Source organism: Nerophis lumbriciformis, linkage group LG18, assembly GCF_033978685.3.
Source record: "Nerophis lumbriciformis linkage group LG18, RoL_Nlum_v2.1, whole genome shotgun sequence".
Lineage (NCBI taxonomy): Eukaryota > Metazoa > Chordata > Actinopteri > Syngnathiformes > Syngnathidae > Nerophis > Nerophis lumbriciformis.
This window is the reverse complement of record NC_084565.2, coordinates 13260063-13273885: the sequence shown is the minus strand read 5'-3', so window position 1 is coordinate 13273885 and position 13823 is coordinate 13260063. Positions and strand designations below refer to the sequence as shown.

At 36.9% G+C, this 13823-nt stretch overlaps 1 protein-coding gene across 1 annotated transcript in view; it reads right to left on the bottom strand.

Moving 5' to 3' along the window:
- The window catches only part of pfkmb (phosphofructokinase, muscle b), a 66050-nt gene that overhangs the window by 31946 nt on the left and 20281 nt on the right, over positions 1-13823 (bottom strand). Inside the window, exons 10-16 of the mRNA XM_061978554.2 lie at positions 11731-11856; positions 9504-9568; positions 9346-9409; positions 9127-9273; positions 8985-9055; positions 4135-4222; positions 3905-4057 (exon numbers count right to left, since the gene is read on the bottom strand). Coding sequence (XP_061834538.1) covers positions 3905-4057; positions 4135-4222; positions 8985-9055; positions 9127-9273; positions 9346-9409; positions 9504-9568; positions 11731-11856 — 714 coding nt within the window. The remainder of the gene's footprint in view (positions 1-3904; positions 4058-4134; positions 4223-8984; positions 9056-9126; positions 9274-9345; positions 9410-9503; positions 9569-11730; positions 11857-13823) is intronic.

The following is a 13823-nucleotide window of genomic DNA, read 5'->3' as shown; positions in this document are numbered from 1 at the left end:
TATCTCACTAAAATAATTTTGCAATACAGTACCGTATTTTTCGGACTATAAGTCACAGTTTTTTTCATAGTTTGGCCGGGGGTGCGACTTATACTCAGGAGCGACTTATGTGTGAAATTATTAACACATTAGCGTAAAATATCAATTAGCTCATTCACGTAAGAGACTAGACGTATAAGATTTCATGGGATTTAGCGATTAGGAGTGACAGATTGTTTGGTAAACGTATAGCATGTTCTATATGTTATAGTTATTTGAATGACTCTTACTGTCATGTCTGTGTGATCATGTTTTTGTTTTGGTCATGTTCGGTTTGGTTTTTGGACTTTTTGTGCACTGTTGTTTTGTCACCATAGCAACCATTAGTTTTCACCTGTCACGTCACGCACCTGTTTCACGTTTTGAGTCACGCACCTGTTTTCGTTAATCATGTCTATAGTATTTAAGTTCATTGTTTTCAGTTTGTCGTTCTGACGACATCTGTCAAGACTTGGACTATGGCTTGGTTTGTTCTCCCGAGGTACAAGTGAATTGGACCAGATGTGGCGTGAAGGTAAATACATGATTTATTTAAACACTATAACTACAAAGAAAAGGATCAAACAAAAGGCGCGCACAGGGGCGGAGGTATAAAACTAGACTATAAAAACAGAACTTGCACATTGGCAGAAACTATGAACAATTAAACAAAACTTGCAAATTATGGCATGAATAAAGAAAACTTACTTGGATGAAAAAACGGCATGAAAAAGCGCAGCAAGGGTCATAAGGGTGTGTGGAGAGTATAAATGCAGGATGTCGTCAGAACGACAAACTGAAAACAATGAACTTAAATACTATAGACATGATTAACGAAAACAGGTGCGTGATTCAAAACGTGAAACAGGTGCGTGACGTGACAGGTGAAAACTAATGGTTGCTATGGTGACAAAACAAAAGTGCACAAAAAGTCCAAAAACCAAACCGAACATGACCAAAACAAAAACATGATCACACAGACATGACACTTACCATAATATGTTACGTTAACAAAAAACTACATGTCTTCAACTCATCACTGAGCTTGTTCCACCATTTAACTCCTAAAACTGAAATACATTTGTATTTTATATTCCTTCTTACTTTACCTATTTCAAAAATCAATATCCCCCGTAAATGATAGTTTTCGCCTCTTAATTGAAATAACCTAAGAATACAAGCTGGAAGGTTGTTGTTCTTTACTCCAAACACAATTTCCGTTGTTTTTAAAAACACAATATCTGAAAAATGTTAACACATTAGAACACAGGTGTCAAACTCAAGGCCCATGGGGCCAGCTCTGGCCCGCTACATTATTCTATGTGGCCCGTGAAAGCCTGGAAAGCCTGTTTTTTTTTTTTTTAAACTAAAAGTATTCTTCTATTTTGACAGAAATAAAAATGCATATTTTAAACTTTAATATTATCTGATCATGCCAATTATATTATTATATACCGTATTTTTCGGAATATAAGTCGCTCCGGAGTATAAGTCGCTCCGGCCGAAAATGCATAATAAAGAAGGAAAAAAACATATATAAGTCGCCCTGGAGTATAAGTCGCATTTTTTGGGGAAATGTGTAGGATAAAAGCCAACACCAAGAATAGACATTTGAAAGGCAATGTAAAATAAATCAAGAATAGTGAACAACAGGCTGAATAAGTGTACGTTATATGAGGCATAAATAATTAACTGAGAACGTGCCTGGTATGTTAAAGGGGAACATTATCACCAGACCTATGTAAGCGTCAATGCCACACCGCGGCGAGGGAAGTCTTGTCTTGGTTTTTTCTGTCTTGTGATTTACATGTTTTATTTTGAAAAGCAACTCCTCTTGTTTCAGATCACGGGTCCTTCCTCTTGTGTCACCAGTCTGACGTCATTCCTGACCCTTGATTGTTTCCACCTGTTTCCCATTACCCTCATGTTCTTTATAAGCTCATGCCTCCCCTTGTTCTGTGCCAGATTGTCTCGAGCTTTCGTGCCTGTCTTGCGTTTCATGTTCATGTTCATGCCTTGCCTCGTCCCACGTCTACGTCCTTGCTTCCAGAATATCCCACGCTGTAATTTTGAATTAACTTTTTCTCCTCCCTCAGAGCGACTTTTGTTATTCAACCTTTTTCTACCGCAGTGGTGAGTTATAATTTTTCCCTAATGATTTTTCTCCAAAGTTTTTGAGTGATTTTTTTTGTTTACATTTATTAGAGTAGTAAGTTTTATAGTCTTTATTTTCTTCCTCCTGTTGGAGCGTTTTTTGTTAAAGTTTTTTGATAACAGATACGGTGCTAATTATAATTGTCCTTATTTTTGTATTTCCTCCTTTTTGGAGTGATTTTCGGTTTTTCCCTTTTGGAACATTTTGTCGATATCTATTTTTGTAATTTCATAGTATTTGAATTTACTCGGCTCTGGAGGCTTAAAGAGTTTTTCAAAATAAAAGCTTTATTTGGAATCACATCTCTGCATCTGAGTCCCTTCCTTCGTCCAAGCCTGACATTCAATATATACCTTGATGTTGCAGAAACTAGACCATATATTTTTTTAACCGATTTCCGAACTCTAAATGGGTTAATTTTGGCGAATTAAACGTCTTTCTATTATTCGCTCTCGGAGCGATGACGTCACAACGTGACATCACATCGGGAAGCAATCCACCATTTTCTCAAACACCGAGTCAAATCAGCTCTGTTATTTTGCGTTTTTTCGACTGTTTTCCGTACCTTGGAGACATCATGCCTCGTCGGTGTGTTGTCGGAGGGTGTAACAACACGAACAGGGACGGATTCAAGTTGCACCAGTGGCCCAAAGATGCGAAAGTGGCAAGAAATTGGACATTTGTTCCGCACACTTTACCGACGAAAGCTATGCTACGACAGAGATGGCAAGAATGTGTGAATATCCTGCGGCACTCAAAGCAGATGCATTTCCAACTGGACTGGACAGATCAGCTTTCAGGAAAAGAGAGCGGATGAGGGTATGTCTACAGAATATATTAATTGATGAAAATTGGGCTGTCTGCACTCTCAAAGTGCATGTTGTTGCCAAATGTATTTCATATGCTGTAAACCTAGTTCATAGTTGTTAGTTTCCTTTAATGCCAAACAAACACATACCAATCGTTGGTTAGAAGGCGATCGCCGAATTTGTCCTCGCTTTCTCCCGTGTCGCTGGCTGTCGTGGTCGTTTTCGTCGTTTTCGCTTGCATACGGTTCAAACCGATATGGCTCAATAGCTTCAGTTTCTTCTTCAATTTCGTTTTCGCTACCTGCCTCCACACTACAACCATCCGTTTCAATACATGCGTAATCTGTTGAATCGCTTAAGCCGCTGAAATCCGAGTCTGAATCCGAGCTAATGTCGCTATAGCTTGCTGTTCTTTCCGCCATGTTTGTTTGTATTGGCATCACTGTGTGACGTCACAGGAAAATGGACGGGTGTATATAACGATGGTCAAAATCAGGCACTTTGAAGCTTTTTTTAGGGATATTGCGTGATGGGTAAAATTTTGAAAAAAACTTCGAAAAATAAAATAAGCCACTGGGAACTGATTTTTAATGGTTTTAACCATTCTGAAATTGTGATAATGTTCCCCTTTAAGGTTTAAGATAGCCTTGAAAGGTGACATAATGGAAAATTATAAAACATAGCAACAATTACTTTCATCCCATTGATTTTTTGAACGTTGATGTTCCAGGTAATCTAGTTTTCAGTGAATGTATAGCATAGGCAAATATAAGCCTTGGCTTCAGCCTATTCCTTTTTCTCTCTGTGTGTGTATGATTGTTAATATGTATAATATGTGCTGTTAAATTGATCACACAGAATGGTTGATTATATGACCGAAATAAACTCATTTCATTCATTCATGTTTGTGCTGAGAATATACCGAAGTTATGGTGTTTAGAGCAGTGTCGCAGCCAATGCTGAAGGCAGTTCCGGGAACGTTGTTGGAGACGGTTGCGGGGATGACGACAAGCGGGATGCACAATTCCTCATAAGTGTCTCGAGCGTGCACCATCTCCAGACCCCCAACGAAAGCCTGGTGAGAACAAGGCACCAGAGAGTAAATTCACAAGTCGGACGAATCGTTGTCGGTAAATTACCACGGCTGCTCACCTCAAAGCCTCCAACAATAACAATGCCATGGATATTGAACTTGGTGATGCTCTGACAGATTTCCTTCATGTGCGCACTTGGCAGGGATCTTCAAGACAGAGGAAGCACGCACACTGCACAAACTCTTTCCATTTTACCGTAAAAACGTACAATATATGTTCAAAAACTCACGGGCAATTAGTTCCAAAGACGTTTTGTTCTGTGGCGGCCATGTTTTTTAACCAATCTCTCTCAAACTTTACAAACATGTGCTTGTCAGTCCAATAAAAGTATGTGCCGAATTTGGTAGTGATTGGGCTAGACAACTTGAAGTTACATTGAGCTTTGTGAGAAATGACAAGTCAATCCGACTTTAGGGTTTAATCCTTGAGTCTCCTTTTCAAAAAAAAATAGAGATTTTCTGAAATGTATTTTCCATCTATGACAAATCCGTTAAATCTAAAGGTCTGAGGACCCAAGACCTTCTCGCAGTGAAGCATGGGTGCTAACCACTGTTCCACCGTCCTGCCTCGTGCTGAAACCTATCATTGAAATTATTTTTTGGAAAATATTGCATATTTGGTGCTTTTCCCTTGATAAAAATTGTTTTTTATTTTTACAAAAAGGAAATAAACATAAAAGACAAATTTTTTTTAAATCTAATAACTTTAGATATATTTGAAACTGCTGAAAGATTTGAAGCGTTAAAAGTTTTGAAGAAAAAAAAATCGTATATGACTTAATTATAACCTTTTTAATGAGTTTGTCCGTTTTATCGGCAAGGAGGGATAGTGTGAGTTTTTGGGAAAAACTGTCATTGTTCCAAAAATAATAATGCATCAACATCAGTGTTGTTATGAATTATTGATCTATTTAAAGGCTATAATTACCTAATTTAAAGTATTACACTTTGCAACTCAATTTTGGACAATATTGCATATTTTATGTTTTTTCCTTAAAATAAAAATGTTGTTTTTTTTGTTTGTTTTTACAAAAAGAACATGCAACATAAAAATATTACAAACTATATCTGTGGATGGGTCTAAAGCTGCTAAAAAAATTTAACTCTTGAAAGTAAAAAAAAAATATAAAAAAAATAAAAATAATATATGATTTATGGTTATGACACTTTTTCGAACGTGTTTTTGGAAGAAAACTCATTGTTCCAAATTTAATCAACATCAGTGTTATGAATTATTGATCCATTAAAGGCTGTAATTAGCTCATCTAAAGTGTTCCACTTTGCAACTAAAGTTTGGAAAAAATTGCATATTTGAGGTTTTTTCCCATATTAAAACTTTTTTTTTTTGTTATATTGTTATATTTTTCGCCATATACATTTTTTTTTTTTTTCCAAATTTTTTTTGCAAAAAGACCATGAAACATAAAAAAAGATAACAAATATATAACAACTTTATATCTGTGGATAGGTCTATAACTGTTGAAAAAATTTAAACCGTTGAAAGTAAAAAAAAAAAAAAAAAAAGAATATATGACTGTAATAAATGATAAATGGGTTGTACTTGTATAGCGCTTTTCTACCTTCAAGGTACTCAAAGCGCTTTGACACTACTTCCACATTTACCCATTCACACACACATTCACACACTGATGGAGGGAGCTGCCATGCAAGGCGCTAACCAGCACCCATCAGGAGCAAGGGTGAGGTGTCTTGCTCAGGACACAACGGACATGACGAGGTTGGTACTAGGTGGGGATTGAACCAGGGACCCTCGGGTCGCGCACGGCCACTCTTCCACTGCGCCACGCCGTCCCTACAACACCTTTTTGAACGTGTCCGTTTTTGGAAGAAAACTCTCATTGTTCCAAATATAATAAAGCATCAAAATCAGTGTCGTTATGAATTATTGATCTAATAAAGTCTGTAATTACCTCATCCAAAGGAATCCACTTTGCAACTCGTTTTTGGAAATTATGCATATTTTGTGTTTTTCCCATTATAGAAAACATTGTTTTTCGTTGTTGTTTGTTTTGTTTTTTATATACAAAAAAAGCCAAAAACATAAAAAAATACAAATATATACAAACTGTATATCTATGGATAGGTCTGAAGGTGCTGAAGAATTTAAAGTCTGAGTTATGACTGAGTTATGACACTTTTGAGCGGGTCCGTTTTCTGTCGCTTAGAAGGCTTAACGCACACAACCAGTGAAGTTGCCACGTTGTGTAAATGGTAAATAAAAAGAGAATACAATGATTTGCAAATCCTTTTCAACTTATATTCAATAGAATAGACTGCAAAGACAAGATACTTAACGATGAAACCGAGAAACTTTTTTTTGTGTGTGCAAATATTAGCTCATTTGGAATTTGATGCCTACGACATGTTTAAAAAAACCTGGCACAAGTGGCAAAAAAGACTGAGAAAGTGGAGGAATGCTCATCAAACACTTATTTGGAACATCCCACAGGTGAACATGCTAATTGGTGCTTTGATTGGGTATAAAAGCAGCTTCCGTTCACAAACAAGGACGGGGCGAGGGTCACCACTTTGTGAACAAATGCCTGAGAAAATTGTTTAAGAACAACATTTCTCAACCAGCTATTGCAAGGAATTGAGAAATTTCACCATCTACGGTTCGTAATATCATCATAAGGTTCAGAGAATCTGGAGAAATCACTGCAACCAACATTGAATGCCCGTGACCTTCAAATCACCTGCATCAAAAAGCGACATCGGTGTGTAAAGGATATCACCACATGGGCTCAGGAACACTTCAGAAAACCACTGTCAGTAACTACAGTCGGTCGCTACATCTGTAAGTGCAAGTTAAAACTCTACTATGCAAAGCCAAAGCCATTTATCAACAACACCCGACATGATGCAAAGTGGAAAAGTGTTCTGTGGTCTGACGAGTCCACATTTCAAATTGTTTTTGGAAACTGTAGACGTCATGTCGTCCGGACCAAAGAGGAAAAAAAACCATCCGGACTGTTATAGGTGTGCCAACTTTTTTGCAATGTGTGGCTACCATTCAATTCTAAGTTAATGATTATTTACAAAAAAATAACAAAGTTTTCCAGTTGGAACATTAAATATTTTGTCTTTGCAGTCTATTCAATTGAATATAGGCTGAGAAGGATTTGCAAATCATTGTATTCTGTTTTATTTACCATTTACACAACGTGACAACTGCTTTTGGGTTTTGTAGTTTTGAATTAAGTTGACTGTTTCGACATTGAAACAATATATATATATATATATATATATATATATATACATATATATATATATATATATATGTATATATATATATATATATATATATATATCATACTTGCCAATATATATCATACTTGCCAACCCTCCCGAATCTTCCGGGAGACTCCCGAAATTCAGCACCTCTCCCGAAATCCTCCCGGGACAAATATTCTCCCGAAAATCTCCCGATTTTCAGCCGGAGCTGGAGGCCACGCCCCCTCCAGCTCCATGCGGACCTGAGTGAGGACCACAGGGTGACAAAAACTAAATCATCCAGACTAGAGATAAATTGTATTATTATGTTTATTTTACCTATAAATAATTATATTTATTAATTAAAAAAAAAAAAAAATTTTTTTTTTACTATATTTTGCTAAAAACATAAAAATTAATTGTATTTTTATTTGTATTTTTTCTGACTCCTTATTACATCCAGCCATAGAATTATACATTAAAATAAACATATTGGAAATAATTAATTTTAAATGATCATAATAATTAATTTAAAATGACCAAATTTAATTATTAAAATAATTGTTTGTTTATCAACAACTTTAGCATTTTATTCATTACATTTTGAAGCTCTCAGAAGCCAAGTTATGTTATATTCCTTAAGATTTATTTATGCAAGTTTGAAGTATCAATTATCTAAACACAGTTTTGTTTGCATATTTTCAGGATATATATATATATATATATATATATATATATATATATATATATATATATATATATATATATATATATATATATATATATATGTATATATGTGTATATATATATATGTTTGAAATACTTGACTTGGTGAATTCTAGCTGTCAATATACTCCTCCCCTCTTAACCACGCCCCCGCCCTCAACCACGCCCCCGTCCCACCCCCGACCACGCCCCCCACTCCCCCACCTCCCGAAATCGGAGGTCTCAAGGTTGGCAAGTATAATATATATATATATATATATATATATATATATATATATATATATATACATCCTGAAAATATGCAAACAAAACTGTGTTTAGATAATTGATACTTCAAACTTGCATAAATAAATATTAAGGAATGTAACATAACTTGGCTTCTGAGAGCTTCAAAATGTAATGAATAAAATGCTAAAGTTGTTGATAAACAAGCAATTATTTTAATAATTAAATATGGTCATTTTAAATGAATTATTAAGATAATTTAAAATTAATTATTTCAAATATGTTTATTTTAATGTATAATTCTAATGCCTGGATGCAATAAGGAGTCAGAAAAAATACAAATAAAAATACAATAAATTTTGATGTTTTTAGCAAAATATAGTAAACATTTATTTTTTTATTTTTTATTAATAAATATATTTATTTTTAGGTAAGATAAACATAATAATACAATTTATCTCTTGTCTGTATGATTTAGTTCTTGTCACCCTGTTGTCATCCTGTAGTGAAAAAAGTCTGTCCTCACTCAGGTCCGCATGGAGCTGGAGTGGGCGTGGCCTCCAGCTCCGGCTGAAAATCGGGAGATTTTCGGGAGAATATTTGTCCCGGGAGGTTTTCGGGAGAGGCGCTGAATTTCGGGAGTCTCCCGGAAAATTCGGGAGGGTTGGCAAGTATGACAAATGTTCCTCCTGAGCGAGCCAAAAGTTGCATATTGCCGTCTTACCTCTTGGTGCCAAGAAGGGAGCCACCCTTTCCGATCCATCCAGCCACTCCAGTCCAACCAATAGACTCGATCTGCGCAGGGAAAGTGAGCGTGGTCATGCTCCAAACAATTCCCCGTATAGGAAGACTCTCAAAACTATTACCATCCCGTTGGCCAAGCCCTCGAATCCATCGTGCACGGCCAGCATTTGGTGACCCTGCAGGAGGCCGGTTCTGACCACCGAACGCACCGCGGCGTTCATTCCGGCACACGGGGCCCCCACATTCAGTACGGCGATGTTGATATTACTCTGGCACGGTCACGGAGACATGTGTCAGAAACACAACACCCAATGCATCCCAAGTCAGGGTAACGTTCATACCTTCACATCTGGAGGGTGGACGTGGGACAACATTTTGTAGGTGTTCCAGTTGTGCTCGAAGCTCCTGTTGAGGAAAGAGTTGCAAAGATGCAAAAAACACACAAAAAAAACGACCACTTCAGGAATGTGAACTGAGAACAAAAAGGTGGATGTCTCACTTTCCCCTGAGCTTCACTGCATCTTCAAATCTTTTTTCAGACATGGCTGTGGTGACGTCCTTCGTCTGTGAATGTGACATAGGCAAGTTTTTACATCATGCTTCCATCAGACCGCCAAGGTCAAATGCTCCAAATGTGCACTTAGATCAGGGGTCGGCAACCCAAAATGTTGAAAGAGCCATACTGGACCAAAAATTCAACAAAAGAAAAAATCTGTCTGAAGCCGCAAAAAATTAAAAGCCTTATATGGGACGGCGTGGCGCAGTGGAAGAGTGGCCGTGCGCAACCCAAGGGTCCCTGGTTCAATCCCCACCTAGTACCAACCTCGTCATGTCCGTTGTGTCCTGAGCAAGACACTTCACCCTTGCTCCTGATGGGTGCTGGTTAGCGCCTTGCATGACAGCTCCCTCCATCAGTGTGTGAATGTGTGTGTGAATGGGTAAATGTGGAAGTAGTGTCAAAGCGCTTTGAGTACCTTGAAGGTAGAAAAGCGCTATACAAGTACAACCCATTTATCATTTATTTATCATTTATATAAGTGTTATAATGATGGCAACACATAATGTAAGTGTCTATATTAGCTATATTAGCCTACTATCAAAATTAGTTTAAGCCTTATATAAGTGTTATAATGAAGACAATACATGATGTAAGTGTCTATATTAGCCTACTATCAAAATGACTTTAAAAGTCTTATATAAGTGTTATAATGAAGACAACACATGATGTAAGTGTCTATATTAGCTATATTAGCCTACTATCAAAATGACTTTAAGTCTTACATAAGTGTTATAATGAAGGCAAAACATGATGTAAGTGTCTATATGAGCTATATTAGCCTACTATCAAAATGACTTTAAAAGTCTTATATAAGTGTTATAATGAGGGCAACACATAATGTAAGTGTCTATATTAGCTACATTAGCCTACTATCAAAATGACTTTAAAAGTCTTATATAAGTGTTATAATGAAGACAACACATGATGTAAGTGTCTATATTAGCTATATTAGCCTACTATCAAAATGACTTTAAAAGCCTTATACAAGTGTTATAATGAAGGCAACACATAATGTAAGTGTCTATATTAGCTATATTAGCCTACTATCAAAATGACTTTAAGTCTTACATAAGTGTTACAATGATGGCAACACATGATGTAAGTGTCTATATTAGCTATATTAGCCTACTATCAAAATGACTTTAAGTCTTACATAAGTGTTATGATGAAGGCAACACATGATTTAAGTGTCTATATTATCTATATTAGCCTACTATCAAAATGACTTTAAAAATCCTTATATAAGTGTTATAATGAAGACACTACATGATGTAAGTGTCTATATTAGCCTACTATCAAAGTCTGGCGCAAATCTTCATTGACAGAAATGTTTTTTATTTTTTATTCTACACATTTTTGCAACATTGGAAATTATGGGTTATGTTATGGGTTATACTTGCATAGCGCTTTTCTACCTTTAAGGTACTCAAAGCGTTTTGACACTATTTCCACATTCACCCATTCACACACACACATTCACACACTGATGGCGGGAGCTGCCACGCACGGCGCTAACCAGGACCCATCAGGAGCAAGGGTGAAGTGTCTTGCTCAAGGACACAACGGACGCGACTGGGATGGTAGAAGGTGGGGATTGAACCAGGAACCCTCAGGTTGCTGGCACAGCCACTCTCCCAACTGTGCCACGCCGTCGGTATTAGGATAGTACCTTGATACTAATGAATCATATTCGGTACCATACCGCCTCTGAAAAGTACCTAGTTCTAAATCACTAATCCTCGCCTCCATTGTGACAAATAAAGTGAGTTTCTTACAAGTATCATTATCACTGCAGGACGAGGAATAGCTAAACATGAAATAATTTTGGTCCCGGTACCGGTACCCAAATATTGGTATCGGGACAACACTAGTCCAACCTGCTCAGTGGCCTTGTGGTTAGAGCAAAAACTATAAAAATGGGAGCCATTACCTCCCTGCTTGGCACTCAGCATCAAGGGTTGGAATTGGGGATTAAATCACCAATCACCAGATTCCCGAGTGCGTCTACCGCTACTGCTCACTGCTCCCCTCACCTCCCAGGGGGTGGGACAAGGGGTTGGGTCAAACGCAGAGGGTAATTTCACCACACCTAGTGTGTTTGAGACTATCAGTGGTAATTTTAACTTGAACTTCAACTATATTTCCGTGGCATGCTGGCTTGACATACCACTTGCACACACTCCATCAGAGGCACTTTGACAGCCATGTTTCCTGACAAGGTGACGACACAGGCGGGCGTGTCGGGTGTGGCCTCCAGCAGGGCCATCACCGCCTGCATGCCCATCCTGCTGGCCTGGGGGATGGCAGAGGAACAAAGCACTGGGATTTAAAAGTCATGAACACATAGGGATGATGTTCGAAACCGGTTGTTCGATAAGAAACGAACCGATACCATGGACTCAAATCCCTTTTTGAGAACCGGTTCCCGTAATCGAGGCTACTGTAGTAAAGAAAAAGAGTTGGTTCTTTATTCGAATTTCGGGGAACGAATATCGTCCCACAGGAAATGCCCTGTGGGACGGCAATGTTATGCCCATTTGATTGTGGACAATACTGAAACCTTGTGGCGATACGAAAATACTACGCGTCATTAGTTTGGGCACTTCCGAGTTGAGACAATTGAGAAGTAGACAAGTTGTGTTAGCTCTTACAAGCCTTGGAAAAGATAAGTCTGTAAGTAAACAGTTTAACTTGTTTATGTAACTCAATATTAAGGTGGAAAAAGGTTAAATTTGATACTAAGATGTTTATTGAAAAACGATTTTTGTGCACTGTTTCAATGGATGTTTTGAAGCTTAAAATGGTTGCCAGTCATGTATTTCCACCATCGAAATTATTTTTTGGAAGAAGAATTGTTGATTGATGACTGTGGTGTTCTTAGTGTGTGTAGTTAGTATGTTCCAATAGCAGCAGAAGTGCACTTTTTGGAGAGCTGTATTATTTTCAGTTTTGTGCCCAAGGGACTGATTTTATTTAACACTATATTATTATTTATACACCTATAGTGACCACAGAGACAGGTTGTTTTTGTGTTACTGTATATATTTGTTTTTCTGAAAAATCCCACTTAATATACTTTGGGTAACAACAGTCAATACATATATATGTCATGTCTGTGTAATCATGTTTTGTTTTAGTCATGTTTTGTTTTGTTTAGTTATTGGACTCTTTAGTTTCTGGCTTTTCACTCCCTTGTCTTGTTTCCATGGTTACCCATTAGTTTCACCTGTTCCACGTTTGGACTCATTGTACACTCTTGTTTTGTCACCATAGCAACCCATTAGTTTTCACCCGTCACGTCACGCACCTGTTTCACGTTTTGAGTCACGCACCTGTTTTCACTAGTCATGTCTGTAGTATTTAAGTTCATTGTTTTCAGTTTGTCTTGCTGGCGACATCCCACATTTATGCTCTTCACATTCCTGACACTTGTTTTCATGTCCATCTTTCATGCTGCTACTTTAGTCCAAGCCAAGTAAGTTTTTGTTTATTAATGCTATAGTCTTTTGGTTTCATAGTTTGTTCTCCGCCACTGTGCGCGCTTTTCGTTTGTACTTTTTTTGATAGTAATAAATAGTGATGGGTTGATGAGGCGTCATGAAGCGTTTCGACACATTGCAAAACTGTATTGATACTGTGTCGATACTGTGTCACTAAATACTGACATCTGCTGGACATTAAAAATCCTTACAGGCAAACTATGGACCGACTCAACTGACACTGATTTTATGCCCTAGTACAGGGGTCACCAACCTTTTTGAAACCAAAAACTACTTCTTGGGTACTGATTAATGCGAAGGGCTACCAGTTTGATACACACTTAAACAAATAAATATATTGTCATTTGTAAGTTACACATAAGTGTGATTTAAACAAGAATAGCTAAATAAATAAATTTATATATATAAAAAAATGGGTATTTCTGTCTGTCATTCCGTCGTACATTTTTTTTTCCTTTTACGGAAGGTTTTTTGTAGAGAACAAATGATGAAAAAAACACTTAATTGAAAAGTTTAAAAGAGGAGAAAATACGAAAAAATTTAAAATAAAATTTTGAAACATAGTTTATCTTCAATTTCGACTCTTTATAATTCAAAATTCAACCGACAAAAAGAAGAGAAAAACTAGCTTATTTGAATCTTTTTGAAAAAATTAAAAAAAGAATTTATGGAACATCATTAGTAATTTTTCCTGATTAAGATAAATTTTAGAATTTTGATGACATGTTTTAAATTGGTTAAAATCCAATCTGCACTTTGT